General features: G+C 39.8%; 5 protein-coding genes across 6 annotated transcripts in view; 4 read left to right on the forward strand and 1 right to left on the reverse strand.

Annotated features, from left to right (window-relative positions):
• Positions 1-947: 947 nt before the first annotated feature.
• LOC106947578 (gamma-crystallin 2-like) lies at positions 948-1,779 on the reverse strand. Its single transcript, XM_015032672.1, has 3 exons — positions 1,707-1,779; positions 1,351-1,593; positions 948-1,275 (listed from the first exon to the last, which is right to left on the reverse strand). The coding sequence occupies exons 1-3, from the start codon at positions 1,713-1,715 to the stop codon at positions 991-993; spliced, it is 537 nt and encodes a 178-aa protein (XP_014888158.1). The 5' UTR covers positions 1,716-1,779; the 3' UTR covers positions 948-990.
• Positions 1,780-4,753: 2,974 nt separating this feature from the next.
• LOC106947595 (gamma-crystallin M3-like) lies at positions 4,754-5,666 on the forward strand. The gene is made up of 3 exons (XM_015032707.1): positions 4,754-4,833; positions 4,955-5,194; positions 5,339-5,666. The coding sequence occupies exons 1-3, from the start codon at positions 4,825-4,827 to the stop codon at positions 5,612-5,614; spliced, it is 525 nt and encodes a 174-aa protein (XP_014888193.1). The 5' UTR covers positions 4,754-4,824; the 3' UTR covers positions 5,615-5,666.
• Positions 5,667-7,824: 2,158 nt separating this feature from the next.
• On the forward strand, positions 7,825-8,937 carry LOC106947593 (gamma-crystallin M3-like). Its single transcript, XM_015032703.1, has 3 exons — positions 7,825-7,931; positions 8,016-8,264; positions 8,515-8,937. Exons 1-3 carry the CDS (start codon positions 7,923-7,925, stop codon positions 8,794-8,796), a joined length of 540 nt encoding a protein of 179 aa, XP_014888189.1. The 5' UTR covers positions 7,825-7,922; the 3' UTR covers positions 8,797-8,937.
• Positions 8,938-12,814: 3,877 nt separating this feature from the next.
• LOC106947594 (gamma-crystallin M3-like) lies at positions 12,815-13,639 on the forward strand. Of its 2 annotated transcripts, XM_015032706.1 has the most exons (3): positions 12,815-12,896; positions 13,005-13,247; positions 13,330-13,639. In XM_015032706.1, the coding sequence occupies exons 1-3, from the start codon at positions 12,888-12,890 to the stop codon at positions 13,606-13,608; spliced, it is 531 nt and encodes a 176-aa protein (XP_014888192.1). In that variant the 5' UTR covers positions 12,815-12,887; the 3' UTR covers positions 13,609-13,639. The 2 variants fall into 2 exon arrangements, with proteins under 2 accessions (XP_014888192.1, XP_014888191.1); XM_015032705.1 differs by lacking the exon at positions 12,815-12,896 and having other exon boundaries at positions 12,987-13,247.
• Positions 13,640-16,429: 2,790 nt separating this feature from the next.
• LOC106947591 (gamma-crystallin M3-like) overlaps positions 16,430-20,699 on the forward strand; it is an 8,869-nt gene continuing 4,599 nt past the window's right edge. Inside the window, exons 1-3 of the mRNA XM_015032701.1 lie at positions 16,430-16,521; positions 16,622-16,864; positions 16,950-17,188. Of these exons, the coding sequence (XP_014888187.1) occupies positions 16,513-16,521; positions 16,622-16,864; positions 16,950-17,188 (491 nt within the window). The 5' untranslated portion in view covers positions 16,430-16,512. The remainder of the gene's footprint in view (positions 16,522-16,621; positions 16,865-16,949; positions 17,189-20,699) is intronic.

The raw sequence follows: 20,699 nt of genomic DNA on the forward strand, positions 1-20,699 counted from the left end.
CTGTGGAAAACATCTGGGTGGATGTAGCACCGCTTTCGAGACACAGTTCCTCCTCAGAGCAGCCCTCCCTCAGCTCCTTCAGACTAGCTAGCGGCAATCAGCAAACACCTGGTGGAACTGCACATCTGCTGAGCTCGTAATAAGATTACAGGAGCTACTTGTCACTGCAGCTCTGGTAAAAACGTCACAGAAGGGTTAATAGAGGAGCCGTGTTGTGATTGCCTCCTGGAGGCGGGGTTTCAGAAAGAGCAGTTTGAGGCCCAATTTTGAGACAGTAAATTGGAATGTCAAATTTCTTTTAAGTCATGTTTGACATATATTTTTATAAACACTGAAGTTAGCATAGTTACTTGCTTGTGCAATGAAATGGCACCGTGTGCCTGGAAAGCACTTAAAACACCAAAAGGACTTTACAATTAAAACTTTAAGACCAAGTTGGCTGACAGGGATTTGAATGGGCAGTGGAACAGTGTGGCTTATCAACAATGGTGTCATTCAGGGCATGCTACTATGATTCTGAACTATTAACTTAAATTTTCAGCCATGATATCCTCTAAGAGAGTCATTGGTCTCATCTCAATAGTAGTGTGCTTTTTACCATTAGTGATTATGACTCTGAGCTACAGCTGCTACACCTTAATGGTCAATATTTTCACAAATATATTTCATTATCCATCCATCCATCCTTCCATCCATCATCTTACACACTTATCCCTTGTGGGGTCGGGATGGGTGCTGGTGCCTATCTCCAGTCGTCAACAGGCCAGAGGCGGGGTCACCCTGGACAGGTCGCCAGTTAATCGGAGATACATTTCATTAATTCTTCCACATTGAAAATTATCACCCAATCCATCCATGAACCTGTTTCTTGCTGTCAGACAGCAGTGCTCCCAGCTGTTCCACTGTGCAGCCCATTTAAACAGATAAATAACCACAGGAACAGAAAGTGTTGGAGATGATGGGCTTTATTGGAACACATTATGAGGAGTTTTAGCTGTCTGATTTTGGCAGCTCCATGACTCTGCTGATAGAACAAACAGTTGCAGTCAAGGCTCCCCACTCAGCAGGACTCCCATACTCCCCTTTCTCCAGCAGGTACTGCCGACCACTGAAGTTGGGGTGTTCATAGAACACCCAGGAACCCTGGAGGACCTTGCAGGACATGACTTGACATGGCCATTTTTCTCGCAAGGAATTCATATTATCCGTCACCTCCAGAGTCGGACCGTTAAAGTTTGGTCGTCCATATAGCTTGAGCTTGAACGGGCCCTTGCACTGAACATAGCAAAAGAAGTGTGTTTAGTTGAATGTACAAGGTGTGTTTTATGGCGTTGTTTTCTGGAGACTCACGTTTTTGATGATCTTGCAGGATCTGACACAGTCATTAAATCCCATCCACTGACCATAGCCTGTGTACTCCCCAGGGCCAATTATATACTGGTAACCTGAGAAGTTGTTGCGCTCATACAGGACCCACCAGCCGGCCTGCACCTTCACAGAGTTGCATCGGCGGATGTAGCTGTACAAGTCTGCCGAGTCCCCTTTGCAGTCGTAGGACTTTCCCTGGAAGTCCTGACCTTCATAAAATACAATCTGAAAAAAAGACAAACAGACGGCTCCATTGCAAACACATTTCCTATCAGAGGTCTGAGTTTAAAATCATCAATGGTTTGAACAGGAGTTAGTTCCCCCCATGACTGTCCCACCTTCTCCATTTGTAGAGTTTAAAATACTGCAGTCACTAACGAACAGAGTAGTCTTTATACGTGGCAGGAACAATACCAACAAATGCGGGGTTAGCAGGACATGTAACACTTATTGCAATTCAAATATTTGTCTAGAGTCTACCTTTTGTTCTTACCCACTGAATTATCTCACAACACACAATTGTAGTGTGGCAGTGCCAAGAATCAAAACCAGCCACAGCCAAACACATCTGAGGCTGTGCAAGTTAATTTTATGGCTCGGTTCAGAACGACTATCAAAGTATAAGACTTGCTGTTCATTCATTTGTACGAGACAATGATTTATATGAAAATTAATCAATGTATTGTTTTTCTAAAAACTATGATATAAGAGGAAAAGAATCGATGACAATAATAATAAAAAATTAAAAAAAACGTTAATTGAGGGACCAATGAAACTCAATGAAGTTGAGTCGGTGTCCCAGTGTGTGTAGCTTGGATACTCGGCACGTTCTAGAAAGTATTGGTGTCGCAGATAGTTGGGCTGATCGCATTGGACCCAAGCCCCATCCATCACCACGGACAACCAGAACTCCCTGAACTTAAAGAACTCAGAAATCGATGGGCCGTCCTCAGCACACTCTGCTGCCTGACCTCCAGAATCCTGCGTGTTATAGAACCTGATCTTCCAGGACTTTCCGTACATCTGAAAGACATGAGTAAGAGATCAGGAAAAAAAAGTGTAGCTGAATCAGATCTACAATATTTGAACATTTTTACTCTCTTTTATCCTTCCCGTTTGTCCGGTAGGCTTTCAGTGAATATTGCTTGATTGGTGCACTCTTTGGCACCCAGTTGACCCTCAGTGTTAAAGCATGTAGCTTCATTAGCCTGAAAGAAAGGGCGAATCATAGCAACTGTAGAACAGCAAGCCTTATCTTAAGCTCACATTTTTAATGAAGTGACATGACTGGATGCTCTCACTGAATCCCATCCAGTGTTGGCTCTCAGGGTGTACTGGGCCGCTCATACAGCACCCAGCTTGGAAGGTCTTGTCTTCAAAGAAAAAAAAAGTGTAGGTGAGGAAACATAGAGATAAGAATAGTGCCAAAACAATCTAACAATCTGCAGACAGGGCAAAGCTTTGTTATTCAAAATAACCTGATTTGCATATCAAACAAATGCCAAATCGATGTAATGCGAACCCTATAAAGGCCCTGTTGGTATAAAGTGTGTGATCCATTCTGCAGTAATCAAGATGGTGTCTTTTGTTCGAAAGCAGCATGAAGTCAGCATGAGATTGTTGCTGGTTTGATTGTAAGAATTAAACAGAAATATCCATTATTGTTCAAGCTAAATGTTAAACTTGTTTTTAACATGTGATGGTACCATGAAATGTTTATTTGGTAAAACTTTCAACATGGCTCCTGACCATAATTCATCTTCTCTGAAATCGTTACCAGTTCCTGGGCTTTTAAACTGAAGGACATCCCAGAAGTAGAACACATGCATCTCTCTGAAAACGGTGAAATCCCTGGAAGTTATTGGGAAACTGTTTGGGTGGCTGCGCCAGCAGCAACGTTTGATGAAAACCTGGAAAGTCGGTAAGGATCAGTGGTGCAGCAACATGCTAATGGGACGAGAGAAAGCATTCACTTCACAAGATTTAGGTTAGAGGAGATTTTGACAACATTTTATGTTACAAGGCAAAGATTTCACATTCACCAATTTTGAATGAATCTGTATTTAGCAATAACTCATGCTTCAGCTTTTCATCTGATCTGCTGTAGCGAATCAGCTAAAAGTACCTGCAAAGATTTCCTGAGCTTTTGAAAAGTCTCTCAATCTAAAGTGATGTCATTTTCAGAGACACTGAATTTTGGGTTCTCTTTAACACCATAATCATTCAATGCAAAAAAAAAATAAATAAATAAGAAAAGCTTGAAATAGCGATGGACAGTGAAAGAAAGTTTCACTTTCTTAGATGACTGGCAAGAAATATTACACTTTTATGCAATATTTTAGTTATTTTCAGATCTACTAGTACTCCAGGAGCTGGTCCTGCAATCTTACAGTGTCTAAAATAAACATGTTTCCACCACATTTTATGTTGTTGATGCGATGAGAGGCCATGTTGAAATGTGAAGTCAGTCTTACAAGTCGTAGCTGGAGGTAGCCGGAGTTGATGTCACTGTCCCAGTGGGAAATCTGACTTCAGATGACGCTCCAGTTCATTTGTCTGACTGGGAACTTGTAATTTCCCAGCTCAGACGGAATGCAGCATAAATTCAAATTTAAAACGATGGTGACATCTGTCAAACCCTTTCATTTAAAATACAAAACAGAAAAGTAAAACCAACTGAACACCAATAGATTGTAAACCTGCAGAAAACCGTTTTGACAGAAAGGCCTGAAATAAAGTTCCTTTCTGTGGTTTTTTTGTTATTGATATATTTCTGATGTCAAGGTTATTTTCTGTTGATGCAAAGTGAATTGGGTCTAACTTGGAAACTTCATTAATGTTTTGTTTTCCTTCCAGTTGGCTTAGTAAACCAGGGAGTTATTGTTTGACTTAAATCTTGCCCATAGTGTAGCTTTACATAATTTAAATAAATCAGATGATAAAACAACTGGTTTTCTAAAGGAAACTGCTCTGTGTGCTTTTTGAAGTCAGCTCGTCATGGTAAGTTGGTCACAAACTCATTATTATGTCATTAACAAAAAGTTTATTTTCTTTGTCAAAACAGCTAAAAATCTTTTATCTCTAACTAGCATTTTATTATTTTCCTTTTTGTTTTCTGCTGTAGAAGCATTGGAAATGTTTAACACATACACCTACTAAACTTAAAACATTGATCCAAATCAAATAATGTTGTTTAAATATGATGGAAATTTCTCTTATGTACCCTCTAGTCTTGGAAATCTTTAGCTCGGTTCAACTACGTGACTTTCACTCGTTTCCCCTGTCTTTGTCCTGAATCATGATGGCACAAATGAAATTAACAGCGATCGCAGAGCTGCTTATTCATCAGCTTCCAGATAATTTAAATAACAAAACCCTCTAACAGCCCGTATAAAGTATAAAAGCCGCCTGGCAGCCGCAGGTTGTTGGACAGAATCCCACTAACGCACATCAAACATGGGCAAGGTGGGTAGAGAGTTCACCAGAGAACTGTTTAGGATGTGCACTGCAGAGAAACAATGCAGACGAGTGATAAAATCACAGAGAAGGACAACATGTTCATCCAAAGCTTCTCTTTGTTTTCTAGATCATCTTCTACGAGGAGAGGAACTTCCAGGGTCGCCACTATGAGTGCATGAGCGACTGCTCTGACATGTCCTCCTTCCTGAGCAGGTGTCACTCCTGCAGGGTGGAAAGCGGCTGCTTTGTCGTGTACGACCGCCCCAACTTCCTGGGAAATCAGTATTTCCTGAGAAGGGGGGAATATTCCGACTATGGGTCTTTTGGCATGAGTGACTCCATCCGATCCTGCCGCTTAATTCCCCAGGTATACACTAAAAACAACCTAGACGGTAGTTAGTGACTTAGTGTTAGAAATGTTATTTCATTTACATTATACTTTTGACACTTTTTAACAAAGTCAACTTGAGCAAGGTCATTGCTATGTGTCCCTCTGGGTTCATCCAAACAGCACAGAGGTTCTTTTAGGATGCGCATCTTTGAGAGGGAGAACTTCCTTGGTCAAAGCCACGAGCTGGTGGACGACTGTGACAACATCGTGGATCGATACCGCATGTCTGACTGCCAGTCCTGCAGCGTGATGGACGGCCACTGGCTGATGTACGAGCAGCCCCACTACAGAGGCAGGATGATGTACCTGAGGCCTGGAGAGTACAGGAGCTTGAGGGAGCTGGGGCACAGCGGCATGAGGCTCAGCTCTGTCAGGCGCATTATGGATTCCTGCTGAGGCACAACAGTCATGTGTCCATGAGTCAAATAAAACATACATCAAACGCTGACTTGTAGTTTTATCATTCAATCCTGTAGATGTTTGTGCGTGCGTGTGTAGGTTGTGAAAGTTCTGCTACATATTTTACATATAATATTTTATTTAATACGTTACAAACTATTTTAAATTCTCAGGAGTAGAATGTAAAATCTTTAATCAATCAATCAAATTTTATTTGTATAGCACATTTCAGCAGCATCGCATTTCAAAGTGCTTTACATAATTAAAATAAAAACAGCATGTGAGAAAGAGATTTAAAAAGCATAATTAAAACGTAAACAGTGAGAAAGAGAAATAAAAAGCTGTAGAACTTTAGTTGAGACGCCGTCAACTGGGACTCCAACCCTTTGTACTTTAGTCAAAATGCCGTTTGACATTCTACCAGCTGCTACAAAAACCTAAAGCTCCAGTAAGTAGCTTTTAAAAAATGTGAAACAATTTTAACATACTGGTTAAAACTGACAGTATGTTGTGAAAGAATAACATGAGGCAGATAAAATACGAAGATCTGCCTCTGCAGAAATACACGTTCAGAAACAACCAATCAGAGCCTGGAGGAGGGTCTTAGCACTACCAATCAAGCTTACATACTACTCACTTGGTTTGCTTCAGTTGTGCTAATGGTGGAGAAAAAAATCTGTTACATGGGAACAGTGTATCCACCATCATCAGTAGCTATGCTAACTAGCCTTAGCATTCATGACGGGCTATGCTGTGAGGAAGGAGCTGTAGCATGGAGAACAAGAAGGTGATTGACTCTGCTAAGGTCGTCCTTCTGGCTCTGATTGGCTCTTTCTGATAGGGAGCGGTGTGTTTCTGCAGATGGCAGTAGGGCCACATGGAGAAGGTTTCAGGAGCTTGATTGTTTCATAGATTATCTGTCTGACACTACACTGTCAGGTCATAGTGACAGTTTTAACAAATATGTAAAAAAACCAACAAAAAAACAAAAAAGCATTTTTATACAAAGCTACCTACTGCCGCATTACGCAAACTGTAGTTGAAAATGTTGCAGTCAGATTTCTTACCAACACCAAGAAAGAAAACCTACTAGTCCTCATTTAGCATATCGTCACTGGCTACCATTTTGTTTGTGATTGATTTTAAGATTTCCTTAATAGTTCTTAAGCACTTTGTTGTTATTACCACTGGCAGATCATCTAAAGATATTACAATATTAAATAGAAAGCTACATTTTCTTTCACCAGTTCTTAGCAACAATCTTCTGTAGTGACCAGTGATGGCATAGTTACTTTGAAAAAGTTACTTTAATCACATGACTGATTAATCCTTGAAAAAGTAACTTAGTTAGATTACTGATTATTTGATTTGGAATGTACATTAAAAGTTACATTAAAAGTAACTTTTTAGTTACTTTCAGCAGCTGCTAACAATAATGTCCCACCACCTGTGAAAATTGCATTGATCTTTGCCAATGCATAATTGCAAGTTATTTTATAATGGTAACATATGTGTCTCCACTTATAAGGTTGAACTGAAGGGGAGATTGTTTAATGGTTATAACAGTCCAAAAAAAAAAAAATGTTAGTAATTTGTGCGTGTTTTGTGTGTTTCTGTATTGTCTGGAAAAGTCTAAGAAGGATTCTCTGAACCGTCAACCCAAAGTGCTGAGAATCCTGTACCTATTTCACTTGTATTTCCTGTATCATAGATTGTTGACACTAATTCTAAAACTGAACTTTGTGGTTGCTGCTGATGAGTGATTTCACTGTGCATATAAGGGTGTAGTCTGTCTTTCTCAATATTTTTTTGCAGACTAAAATAAATGTTTCACTAGGTTGGCAGATCAAATTAGTTACATGTAGAAGAGACCGTGAAATACTACATTGAATAAAATGATGTAGAGTTGAAACAAAATAAAAACGAATGCATGTTCAAGTTTGTAACTATAACAGACATAATGAGACTATAAATTCAGACTGTGGACTTGTTATTTGAATTTCTTACGGTGCTTTTTATCCCGCTGACAGCAGAGTCCCAGCTGATACATTTTCTGTTGTCACCCACCTGTACCCCATAGGGCAGCCGCTGCAGTTGGCACTGCACCAGATGCATACACACTGGAATAATAACCATTTACAGAGCGATTTAGCTATCATTATAGCCCTGTACGCTACGCTGCTGAGTAAGATATTCAAAACAATGGCTCCATAGATCATTTAACCATGATGATGAGTATAAAAGTGACAGAGTTTGCTTTGCCCAACTACCAGTGCAATCAGGGACAACAGGACTGACTACCAAAATGGGCAGAGTAAGAGAGCGTTTTGGGTGTTTCTTACAACATAAGCAGATCATTTCCTACCAGATCATATCTGAAACCATTTTCTCCTTCCAGATAATCTTTTATGAGGACAAGAACTTCCAGGGTCGTTCCTATGAGACCAGCAGCGACTGTGCAGAGCTCACCTCCTACCTGAGCCGCTGCAACTCCTGCAGGGTGGAGAGCGGCTGCTTCATGGTCTACGAACGCTCCAACTTCATGGGCCACCAGATGCTGGTTAGGCGAGGAGAGTACCCCGACAACCAGCGACTCATGGGGATGAGCATGAGCGACTGCATCCGCTCCTGCCGCATGATCCCCATGGTAACAACCCATAATCACACTCTGCATCGTCTTACGGTTATGTAACGTTAAAGAGGTGTCTCTTACAACACAAGACACACGTTGCCGTGTCCTCCTGTGTATTTTATATGTTGTCAACTAATCATTCGACATTCTATGCCTCTATCTGACCTTTAATTACAAGGATGATTATTCTTCCCTATACATGTTTTAATTCAACTTGCACTGCGGGTAAAATGCTTCCTGAAAGTAATCGTGCTTCCTCTCACAGCACAGAGGTCCATTCAGGATGAGGATCTACGAGAGGGAGAACTTTAGTGGTCAGATGAACGAGCTGATGGACGACTGCGACTCCATCCAGGAGCGTTACCGCATGTCTGACTGCCAGTCCGTCCATGTGATGGATGGCCACTGGCTGCTGTATGAGCAGCCCAGCTTCAGAGGCAGGATGCTGTACCTGAGGCCCGGAGAGTACCGGAGCATGAGGGACATGGGAACGGGCCCCATGGACATGCGGATCGGCTCCATCGGACGCATCATGGAATCCTGTTAGACAGGAAGGAAAAGCTCATGTCGATGAATTGACTCAATTTAAATTCAATCCATTTGAGTTTCCTGGGATATTTTGGCTTCAAAATCTGAGATAGAACCACGAGAAATGAGCTGTTTATGTCAATAAACAGTTGATTCTGCAGTGAGTCCTGATTATTGTACCAAACAAACTAAGTAACCTAATTCACAAAACATTAAAAAAATATAGAAGTTAAAAGCATGTTCAGACTGTTTTTTAGTTTCTAGTTTCAATAAGCATTTTGGTTTGTTTTTATTTACTCCCCCTCTGGCGTCAACATAATGAGATTTCACCTTAGCGGATTTTGCAGATGATCAAACCTGGGAATAAGAAGATTTGTAAATGTGCGTCAGAATGTCAGGGCAAGCTGTGAAGTGTTTAGATTCCTAATCTGAAGGAGACAATGAAATCCAACACATTACAATAGGATGAACTCCTGAAGGATGAACTCTTTTTTTTTCACTAATTACTTCAGCATTTTGATCTGTGAAACAGTCAAGCAGTATCTTGTTAACAGTCTCTTAAGACTAACAAAACACCACATAGCTGACTTCAGGTCTGGAGAAGGAAAACGATCGACTTACAGTACCAGTTGATTAATCAAGTCTAAGAACATTTTTAACAAACTGTCAAACAACAAAAATGGTTTTCCGAACATTAACCACAAATACATCACCTTTGAAAAAAAGTTTGCTATTTGCTAACCATTTTGTCTTTCACTCTGCATTTGAAAGCAAATGTTTATGTACACTGTGTAAAAGTCAGAGCAAGCATTCCCAGTAACACTTTATTTGAGTGCATAAGACTGACATGACACTGTCATAAACATGAAGGGGTTTTCATGAATGTTTGTGGCTTTCATGAACACTTCATGACTGTTGTCATACTAAGTTGTACTAAAACTTGCATTAAGAGTACATTAAAGGTGTCAATATATCACACATTTTTAAAGCAGAGTAATGCTATCAATCGCTGGTCTCCACGGCAACACTCATCACCAGGTGAGTGGAGCCATGCCTCTGAGTGAGATGCTTTTATACCCAAACGTGGGGATGTGTGACGAAAACCTATCCCGCCTGATGTAAAGCCGCACAGCTTTAATCAAACAGGCTCAGACACTGTTTGATCAAAGAGGGCAGCACTGAGATGGATTTAGGAAAAATAATGCAGGACTAAAACATTTACACAAAAATGTCAAAATGTTCACAGAGTCATACAGATAATCTGCTTAGACAGTTTACCAGGAAAAAAAAAAGTTGATTTGGGGGTTAGATGCACATTAACCACTAAGAACTGAAAGAGGCCATATGGGACTGCAGAACAAGTGTGAGATAGTGATGTGATACTGATCTGAGACGGTAGCAGCTGTTAAGTTCACATGTGCACAGAACGATACACCAATGTCTGTCTGACATGATTAATGTAATGATCAGAGGAAAATCTTGAGGATTGTGCACAATATGTTTTCTTGTATATAAAGTAATTAATTTATTTTTATGAAAGCCACACCCACAAATCATGAGTAGAGCGCTTAGGTAAATATTGCAGGTTGTAAGCCACACCCTGGTTGTGCAATCTCCTCAGGAAGGTCTGATGCACACGCTTGATAGACTGATTTGTATGATGTGAAAGGACAACGTGATCTGTGATTGACAAGGAGTTTGAGCTGTTTGTTGATTGTGAGAAGAGGAAACTGTTTGATGGCTGTGCTGCTGATCTTGCTAAGTGGGAGATTTTTTTAAGGTGATGAATACTTGTGATGGCTTCAAGGAACTTGCTTCCCCCCAGTGGTCTTCACCCCTGGGAGGAAGCTTAATTTGTGTGGAGCAACATGTTTCCAAGGCATACCCAGGAAAATGTTAAAAGGATCCAAGACTAGTTGAACATTTTGGCCTAAATATGTTGCAATTTTCCTATTACATAAAAAAATAGCCGTTTGTGATACACTAAAACTCATCATTACTTCAAAAATGTACATCTTTTGTTGTATTTTTCACCCATAGAGGTCTCCATTTTTTCACTGATGGGTTGATGACGCATAACGGTCCATTCTGTACTGGAATCTACGGAGTAAAACACAGGAAGGCTAGTTGTTTATCATATTGCGCTTGACTGGTGTAATTTTAGATGATACCACACCGTGTCACTATTGGCTGTAATTAAAAACAAATAAAAATAAAAACTGAGGTGAATCTGGATAATTTCCCACATGAAAGAAAGGAGAACGCAGTGTGAGAGCTGGAGTGAAACAACGAAGGACCTAATCTGGACCCTGAATGTTTCTCCACAACACTTTGAGTCATTTGTACCAGCAGAACTAACGAAGGTTCTAACAGGTGATCGTTACCTTAATGAGATAAAAATTAATGCCGCGCTGAGACAGACAGAGCTGGTCAGTCTTTGAGATGCTAACAGGAGGTATTCTGCCTGCGGTACCGACATCACCGATCCGACCAGACCCACAGAGGTCCGGTGTCAGTGGTAACAAAGTTCGGTGTCGCTGTTACCACCACACCAGACTCTAAACAGCACAGCTGTTGCTGAACTGGACACAGAGCTATAGAAGTACGTACCAGATCACACAGTCCAACCAGAAGTGTCATTCATTGTTTTATTTATAAAGTGGAAGGCAGCAGCAAAACACCAGCTGCTACAGCCAACTCTGTCCTCTTCCTCGGTTTGAGGAAGAAGACAGATAATATTTTAATAAAATTTATGAAAACTAAATAATCTACAGTATTATTACTGTATTGTTTTTATATCTAAAATAAATATTTCCAAAATAAGGTCTATTTTTATAACTAATCGTGGATCATTTTGACAGTTATTCATTCTCTTTTCTATCTTTTCTACAATGCTTGTTTCGATCTGTCAGTTGACAGAGGCTTATGAAATGTGGCACACATATGAGACTCAGTCCATTTTGCCCATTTTAGTTCAAATGGACCATTTTGTGAAATTTACACGTTTTGTTTGAGCATACGCCTCCTATGCATTTCTTCTTAGCAACTTAAAAAAATTAATCTTACGGTAATAAACTGCAGACTATATGCAGCTTGGCTCTTCAACAAAGTATTTAAGTGCACCTCAGCCTTGAAATCAGACTTTGTCATAAACACCAAGTACAAGGTAAAAGCACCACCAAACCGTCAGTCTGTTATCACAATGCACTCCTTAGCACATCTATGTCATCATTGTCATAATTTCATCTTTGTTCATTAAGATCAGGACGCGATTCATCCACTTTACATATTAAAGTGGATGAATCACTCTAACCTTATTAAATGACAGCCTTCTTATTGTACACAATACCAGATACACTTTTGTTGCCTCTTTCGAACCTGACAGGAAGTCATCCATTTTGGATTGCACTCTCAGAGTTTGGATGTAAACTCAAGGAGGTGGCAAGTCTCGAACCCGCCAGAGCGGCTCTAGGCCTGCAATTTTAAATTTGCTGCAAAGTGTTTTGTTACTGACCGTATATAAATCTCATTAACATACCTCTTGTAATAGCTTTAAAAGCAGCAATATCTGATTCCATTGGGTTTATTGCTTCGATCTGTCAGTATGAATTGGTTCAGCCAGTTTTCAAGATCCTTAAAACACAGATGCACTCTGCATGGTTTTCTTGAAATGTCATCATGGATGTGAAATATTTAGTTTTATCTCTGAAGTATCTGAAGTGAAATCCTGTTTTATTTGAAATTTATTAAATGTAAGTGTTACATTCTCTAGTCCAGAGTTTTGTTTTGCTAATAAAAATATAACATAAAGCAGCCCAGGTGTCATATTAGGTTTAGAAGTTTCTCGTTATTTTTCATTATGCTTAGCAACAATGCTGTACGTATGCAATGCATGCATTTCCACCAGAAGAGCGTAGTGCTGGATAATGACCCTTTAATGCCCTGGCAGCTCTATAGTCTTTTATGGCATGTTGCTGAGTGGGGACTTCACACAATAGAAGGCCAACATACATTTTTATTTTCAGCAAGTATAAAAGTAACGGTAGCCAGTGCCAGGACCACACATCAGCCACAGTTCAGTTCTACAGGAACCAACTGAAGACTAGGATCATGGGCAAGGTAGGCTGATCATGAAAGTCATCAACATTTTCAATTAAATGTAAGGATGCCAAATTTATATTTGTATAAAAAATAAACTGATTCCAGTTGATGATTTCGTCTTCTCAGATCATCTTTTACGAGGACAGGAACTTCCAGGGTCGCTTCTATGAGACCAGCAGCGACTGTGCAGAGCTCACCTCCTTCCTGAGCAGGTGTCACTCCTGCAGGGTGGAGAGCGGCTGCTTCATGGTCTACGACCGCCCCAACTACATGGGAAACCAGTACTTCATGAGGAGGGGCGAGTATGCCGACTACATGAGCATGATGGGAATGTCTGACTGCATCAGGTCCTGCCGTATGATCCCCATGGTACTGCGTCTCCTTTCTACACAACGTTTTACTTTTACTGCCAAAGCCTGATCTAATCTGGGTTTCTCAAATCCTTTTACAGTACAGGGGATCCTACAGGATGAGGATCTATGAGAGGGAGAACTTCGGTGGTCAGATGCACGAGTGCATGGACGACTGCGACTCCTTCATGGACCGCTACCGCATGTCCAACTGCATGTCCTGCCATGTGATGGATGGCCACTGGCTGATGTACGAGCACCCCCACTACAAAGGCAGGATGATGTACCTGAGACCTGGAGAGTACAGGAGCTTCAGGGATATGGGATATGGAGGAACCAAGTTCATGAGCATGAGGAGGATCATGGATTCCTACCACTAAATTTCAATAAAGTTATTCATTCTCTTTTCTATCTTTTCTACAACGCTTGATTTTTTATTATTATTATTTTTTATTTCTGGAAAAGTTGCAAAGAGGGTACAATAAATTCCTCTTTGCAACCTCAAGCCTCCTGCCCTGCATGTCTTAAGTGTTTCCTTGCTGACATAAATAACATATTGATTACCAGCCTTTCAGCAACACTTAATGAAATGCAGAGGAGGTCATGCAGTCTTTAGGATCTGATGAGGAACAGAGACACATTTAAAACGCATGGGACAGTGGGAGCTGAGGACCAACCACCGCATTAAATCACGAGTCAGCAACCCAACTCTGTCACTTAACGGTTGTCAGAACCTTAAATAAAGATGATAATTTTGATCAAATATGATCAAAATCAAGCTGTCTGCAAATCAATGACAGAATGCACTTTTAGTGAAAAATCTTTTCTGCTCACTCACTTGCAGATAAAGATTAAAGAGTGAATCCCTCATGTTATTGTCTATCCAGTATGCACGTGTCATTACCAGGTACAAAATAACATTAATTCCCTAATACTGAGATGTTTCCCCAAATAACTTTCTGTTTTACAACTCAAATACCTTAATCTGACATTTTCTTACAAATAAAACATCAACTGCTGTCAAATTTAACCTTTAAATTACCTGCTAATTCTAGACATTCAATACTGTATTTACGTTATGTTTAAGATGCATTATTGCAATAAAATTTTGAAAAACACTTTAATATGGATCAAATCTGACATGATGTGTTTGGAAAAAGGAAGCCCGAACTGGAAATTGTTCAGCCAGCCAGAATAGAGTGGAAGAAGAGCCCGGAGACGAGGATTAGAAATATATACTTATAGTTTTATCCAAATATTTTGAGCTTTGCTGTGATAGTGACATAAATGACAATACAAAGTGTCTAAATCATCAAAATCTCCTAAGCAACAGAGCCCCTTAAAAAATATTGCTCCGTGTTATTGTAATATTGCAACGCCTGTTAAAACAAGAAGCATAATTAAAGCTAAATAACACCATAAGTGCATTCAATCCTATTGTGGTTTTTTACTGTAAAGCGACCTTGAGAGTCCCGAAAGGTACTTAAAATAAAACAAATTATTATTAGTATTACAAAATATATTAACATTATCTGGGGCAACATTGGCTCAGGAGGAAGGGGTTCATTGTGTCACTGTTAGGTGGGCAGGTAGGTACAACTTATTTGTAGTTGTCTCTCTCTCTCTGTGACTTTAGAGATCCCTTGAACATCGACATAAAAAAAAATACAGAGTGAAATTAGTGATTCTAAAATGATTCACGTGTGTCGCTTCACCTGAACTGTGGAGAGGTACAAGGATTGACTTCCATTTCTATCTTGATGACTAGCAACTCACTTAGAGGTAAAGATAACGCACCCTTGGTTATAATTAAAACAAGGTGGGCTCATGGGTTTACCTAACAGGATCAGGTTTTTAATTAAACAAACATATTAAAGGCGATTTATGTTTAAGCTTTTAAAGAGTGGTTTGAAAACAACCCATGTCAAAAATGAATGGCCTGTCCATACCCGTCTTACCTCTGTTGGGTTGCAGGGCCTGGTGCCTGTCTGTAATGGACAGGACAGTACGGTCACACTCAGAGACCAGAGCATATAGAGAGAACAACCTCTTCCATCGAGAGAACATGCATACTTTAGGGTCACCGCAGTAGGACTATCACCTCAGCAAGGAAGCTGGGCTATAAATGCTGTAATATGCATCTCTGATCATTTTATTGTTCTGTTTAATTTTGCAAATAAAGTTTGAAAAAACGAGAGTCAGACTTATTTAGTTTTTATAAACTTCTGATAGCTAGCACTGGAAAGTCAGAAAGTGACTAGGTGTAGATTATGTGGACCTCAATTAATCTGATCTCTTTATGATCTTATATCAAAATATTAAAATCTTTGTGGAACTTTGTCAACTTTTTTGCACCCAGAAGCAGGTTGGTTGTCCAGGATTTTTTTCTATTTTTTGCTTGATATTCATAACGTACCCTGCTAAGAGACATGCCTATTATCCACATGGTAGGGCTGGTAGTCAGCTGTTTTACTCTGTCAAGGTCAACCAGTCCATTACTAACACGCTGAATACATCACCACCTCTTGCAGATATAACCAATTTTATTTTTTATTCATCCTCCATCTACTGTTCCTCAAAGATATGAAAAAAAACTAACACTTTAAAGGTCAAGTCTATTAGTCATATCAAATTATCTTGATACATATTAGCAATGCATCAACATATAGTGCTTTTGTGCAACACCTAATATCAAAACACTGCTAAAGTCAAATACATTTTTATACTGTAGAAAAAAGTCATAGCATCTCAGATCAGCTGTTGAGTATGTGTGTGTCACACACAAAGGCTGGTTACATGACTACTGTACAAACGACAAATGAAACATTTGCATGCAGTCTGTGGCATGCAAAATGTTGACATAAAAATCATCAACGTTAAGGGTTAACTCAGTGTTTAAGTTTGTGTACAGACAGCAACAAATGAAACATGTCTTTCTCTATTCACCGTCACAAATAATACAAAAGCAATTTCTATTTTTCTATGCTATTAGGAATAACATTATCATCATTCATGAGGTCATCAATTATAGACAAACTCAATTTCCATAAAAAAAAATGCTTTTAAAAGAAATTTCTAAACAATGGTCATGGCCCCACTGCTATATGTGTAAGCAACTCAAAATGCTCTAGGCTTCAATAGTATTTTGCCAGGTCAGGAATTTGAACAATAGAGGGGTACACTGTCTTTGTCTACTGTCAGGTATAAATGTAAGATACTCAGGCAGGCAGGGTATCAGTTCATCTACAGTACTCTGAGTGACCTGACAAGCCACCACCACCACCATGGGCAAGGTAAACATTTTTAAATCAATGGTAGACTACCTACAATACTCATCTGGAAAGGCCTGATAGTGGCTGTGATCTCTAAAAAAAAAAACCTTTTCTCTCACAGATCATCTTCTACGAGGACAGAAACTTCCAGGGTCGCCACTATGAATGCATGAGCGACTGTGCTGACATGTCCTCCTACCTGAGCAGGTGTCACTCCTGCAGGGTGGAGAGCGGCTGCTTCATGGTCTACGACCGCCCCAACTACATGGGAAACCAGTACTTCATGAGGAGGGGAGAGTATGCTGACTACATGAGCATGATGGGCTGGAGTGGTGGAATCAGGTCTTGCCGTATGATCCCTTCGGTACGTTTTAAACTATAAGTTATACATTTCTAAGACTGGGGCAACTAGATACTGGATTTTCATTATGTTTATTTGCTGCAAACAGTACAGGGGATCCTACAGGATGAGGATCTATGAGAGGGAGAACTTTGGTGGCCAGATGTATGAGATGATGGATGACTGTGACTCCATCATGGACCGCTACCGCATGTCTGACTGCATGTCCTGCCATGTGATGGATGGCCACTGGCTGATGTACGAGCAGCCCCACTACAGAGGCAGGATGATGTACATGAGGCCTGGAGAGTACAGGAGCTTCAGGGAGATGGGATATGGAGGAACCAGGTTTATGAGCATGAGGAGGATCATGGACATGTGCTAATTGTACAATTTTAACTTCATAAAATAAATAAAATGGTATACATTTATTGATCTGTCTACAGTGTTTTAATTGTTAGTGATAGTCGTGGTATAATTATTTTCATCATAACTGGGCTCAATGTTGGTGTGATAAAAGAAAAATGATCTTAATTTACACTAAGTTGCTACCTATTGTCTATTTAAACTTAAATTTTAAAAAATCTGGGAAAATTGTTGCTGTTGAGTAGTTATAAAAAAGTTTCTTCATTTGAGAAGTTTCATTTTGAATATTTATCACCTACTCAGCACTGGGGAAAATGTTTTCTTCCAACATTGCCCTGTGTTCAGTTCCATCCATTTTCCCCATCAACTCTGACCGTCTTCACTGTCCCTGCTGAAGAAAAGCACACCCACAGCATGATGCTGCCACCACCATATTTGACAGAGTGGATGGTGGGTTCAGAGTGATGTGCAGTGTTAGGGTTTTACATTTTGACCAAAACTGTAGCTTCCTTCACATGTTTGCTGCGCCGCCAACGTGAGTTCTGTCAAAAACTGCTAACGGTTTTCTTTTAATAATGGCTTTCTTCTAGCCACTGGTCCATGAAGACCACATCTGTGCAGTGAAGGCTAATAGTTGTCCTGTGGCCATATTCTCCCACCTGAGCTGTGGACCTCTGCATTTGGTCCAGAGTTACCATGGGCCTCTCGGCTGCATCTCTAATCAGTGCTGTCCTTTTTCATATTGGTAGGCTTACAGTTGTGCCATACTCTTTTCATCTCTGGATGATGGATTGAACAATGAGATGTTAAAATCTTGGAAAGTTATTTGATTGCCTGAGACTGCTTTAAACGTCTCCGCAGTTTTCTCCTTGAACCATCTGCTGTGTTCCTTGGACTTCATGATGCTGTTTTGTCCCCAATATTTCCTTAACAAACCTCTGAGGCGTCACGGTGCAGCTGGATTTGTGCTAAGATTTGATTCCATGCAGGTGGACTCTATTTAGTCATTAGCAATCATCAGGCAACTTCTGAAGACAACTGGTTGCACTCAGAGGAAAGGGGGCTGAACAATTTTGCACATTTTGATTTTTTTAATGACAGTAGGACTCTAAAGTTTCAAGTGTTTAGGGGTAGGAGTTTATAAGTTCTCACTTCTTCCTACCCCATTTTGAGCATGATATGTTAACTGAAACAAAAAAATCTGTATTTTCTCTTCTTTCTTATGCACTTCTTGTTACTGTGCACTATTTTATTTTATATTTGTATCATGTTCGAATAAAATTTCATTTCATTTCATTTCATTTCTTTTCAGTTTTTTTATTTTTAAATATTTTAAATCATGTATAATTTTCTTTCTACTTCATAATTGTATACCACTTTTTTGTTGATTTTGTTCGTGTTAAATTCCAGTGAAATACATTTATGTTTGTGGTTGTAATGTGACAAATATGAAAGAGTTCAAGGGGTGTGAATACTTTTGCAAGCCACATATGGGAACATCACTGATTTCATTTATATTTAAACTATGCATTCTAGTTTTGTTATTGAGGATGATTGATCTTTCTCAGAAGACTGAGGTAGTCATGGAGTTCCACAGGGTTTCTTTACCCTGTATGCTCATGCTCGAGTTAAATAATTTGACAGCTCAATTTCCTACTCTACTACTGGTAATACTTTATTATCCATCCATCATTTTCTAACACGCTTATTATCCCTATTGAGGCTGCCAGGCGTGATGGTACCCATCTTCAGCTATTTATGGATGAGGCAGGGCAATAGGCAAATAGGACAAATAATCATACATGCATTCACACCTAAGGAGAACTTAGAGAGACCAATCAACCTAACAGTCATGTTTTTGGACTGTGATCCCACCATGCACAGGGAGAACATGCAAACTCCATGCAGAAAGACCAGGGCTGGGAATCAAATCCAGAACCTTCTTGCTGCAAGGTAACAGTGCTACCAACTGCGCCACTGTGGAGTCCCAACTTTGCTAGCCACAAATCCCAATAAATCTACGGTAATATAATGACAAGCATGCCAGAACAACATAAAGACTGGATGATAGCTGTTAGGTTGAATCATGTTAGAATCTTATGCAAACTGTCCAGTCCTGTGATTCCCAAACTATCTGTTCATTTTCTAGTGGTAGTGTACTTTAAATGATCAGAATTGGTCAAATTCAAGGTGAAGAAAGAGAAGGAAGAGTTAAAAAATAAAAGCATTTAAACTAAATAAGACTGGTAATTGGCAGATCAAAATTATAAGACTACAGCCTTAAAACATTCAAATATGTGTCAAAGTCTGGCTTTGATTATTAATTTCTGTCAGACTTTCAAGGTACTAATGCCCCAGTGGCAAAGTTGAAATGCATTTCTGTCTTTGAACACAGTAGGAAAAATCAGCAAAAGCTTTCCTTCATCATTACTATGGTTGATTGCAGTAAGAAAGTCATTTGAAATTGTTGGGGACTAAAGTCAAGAGGTAGACTCAACAGAATTATAACCTGTGCTGAGCCAGGGATTCAAATAGCTATATAGCTACTACTGGGCTGCATTGCACAGAGAAAAGGTTAAAAAAAAAACAAAACAAAACAATCAGTCCACAGGTTACTTCTCCAACTTTCCCACAAAGGTAGTCCTTAGAACTTCGTAGGGAGCGTCAACGTTAAGACACTGAAAGGTGAAAATTAATCTGGACGTTCCTAATGTCTTCCAGTCTTTAGCACATGCCACTGAGCAACTGGACACAATTGGCTTGATTTGAGAAACATGAAACCTGGGATGGCCACAAAGGTGGAATGGAAATTTTAGGAGGCTAAAAGAATGACTGATAATAGAATCTATTTCTATCAAAATAAGACTTTTTAGGCAGACCTATAAGACACTGTTGCAATTATGCAACTAAAATTAAATTTAGTTTATATCCACTTATTTTGATAATGACAATAGGTTTTGGCCTGATGTTCTCTCTAAGGAGTCACTGTAAGAACTTTAATACTGGGGTGATGTGCTCTAACTTCCTGGTTTTAGCAAGGACTCAAGCAGCTGCGTTCTGGATCAGCTGCAGATGTCCGACTTTTTATTCAGACCTGTAAGACACTTGCAAATATGCAACTAAAGTTAAATGCATGGATGTGTTTTTCAGAATCATCCGTCCATTTAACACCCTTATCCCTAGTGGGGTCAGGAGAGGTGCTGGTGCCCATCTCCAGCGAACGTTTCGGTCGAGAGGCGGGGTCACCCTGGACAGGTCGCCAGTCTGTCACAGGACTTTTTTGGAATCATTTGGGGACATATTCTTTGGGTGTCCGTCATCTTTGTAAGATAAACCCAGTCGCTAAGCATGTTTGGTCCCTTCAGGTTGAAAGGTCAGACAGGCCAACCGGGGTTGTAAAAACCACATTGAATCGTCTGGTCATCAGGTGTCCATCATCAAATAATTCTGTTCAATTGAGATAATTTATTTAGCACCAATTGACAACAAATGC

The sequence above is a fragment of the Poecilia latipinna genome, unplaced genomic scaffold (assembly GCF_001443285.1).
Source record: "Poecilia latipinna isolate Pla-1442-1.1 unplaced genomic scaffold, P_latipinna-1.0 Scaffold248, whole genome shotgun sequence".
Lineage (NCBI taxonomy): Eukaryota > Metazoa > Chordata > Actinopteri > Cyprinodontiformes > Poeciliidae > Poecilia > Poecilia latipinna.

Bases quoted from the DNA above. Each gene is read 5' to 3' on its own strand.
- LOC106947578 (XM_015032672.1), bottom strand. The intron at 1,276-1,350 runs GTGAGTCTCCAG...TGCTATGTTCAG, and splicing joins CCTGCAAGATCATCAAAAAC to TGCAAGGGCCCGTTCAAGCT.
- LOC106947595 (XM_015032707.1), top strand. The intron at 5,195-5,338 runs GTATACACTAAA...TCATCCAAACAG, and splicing joins CCTGCCGCTTAATTCCCCAG to CACAGAGGTTCTTTTAGGAT.
- LOC106947594 (XM_015032705.1), top strand. From the start codon at position 12,987: ATGATTTCGTCTTCTCAGATCATCTTTTACGAGGACAGGAACTTCCAG. The intron at 13,248-13,329 runs GTACTGCGTCTC...ATCCTTTTACAG, and splicing joins CCTGCCGTATGATCCCCATG to TACAGGGGATCCTACAGGAT.
- LOC106947593 (XM_015032703.1), top strand. The intron at 8,265-8,514 runs GTAACAACCCAT...TTCCTCTCACAG, and splicing joins CCTGCCGCATGATCCCCATG to CACAGAGGTCCATTCAGGAT.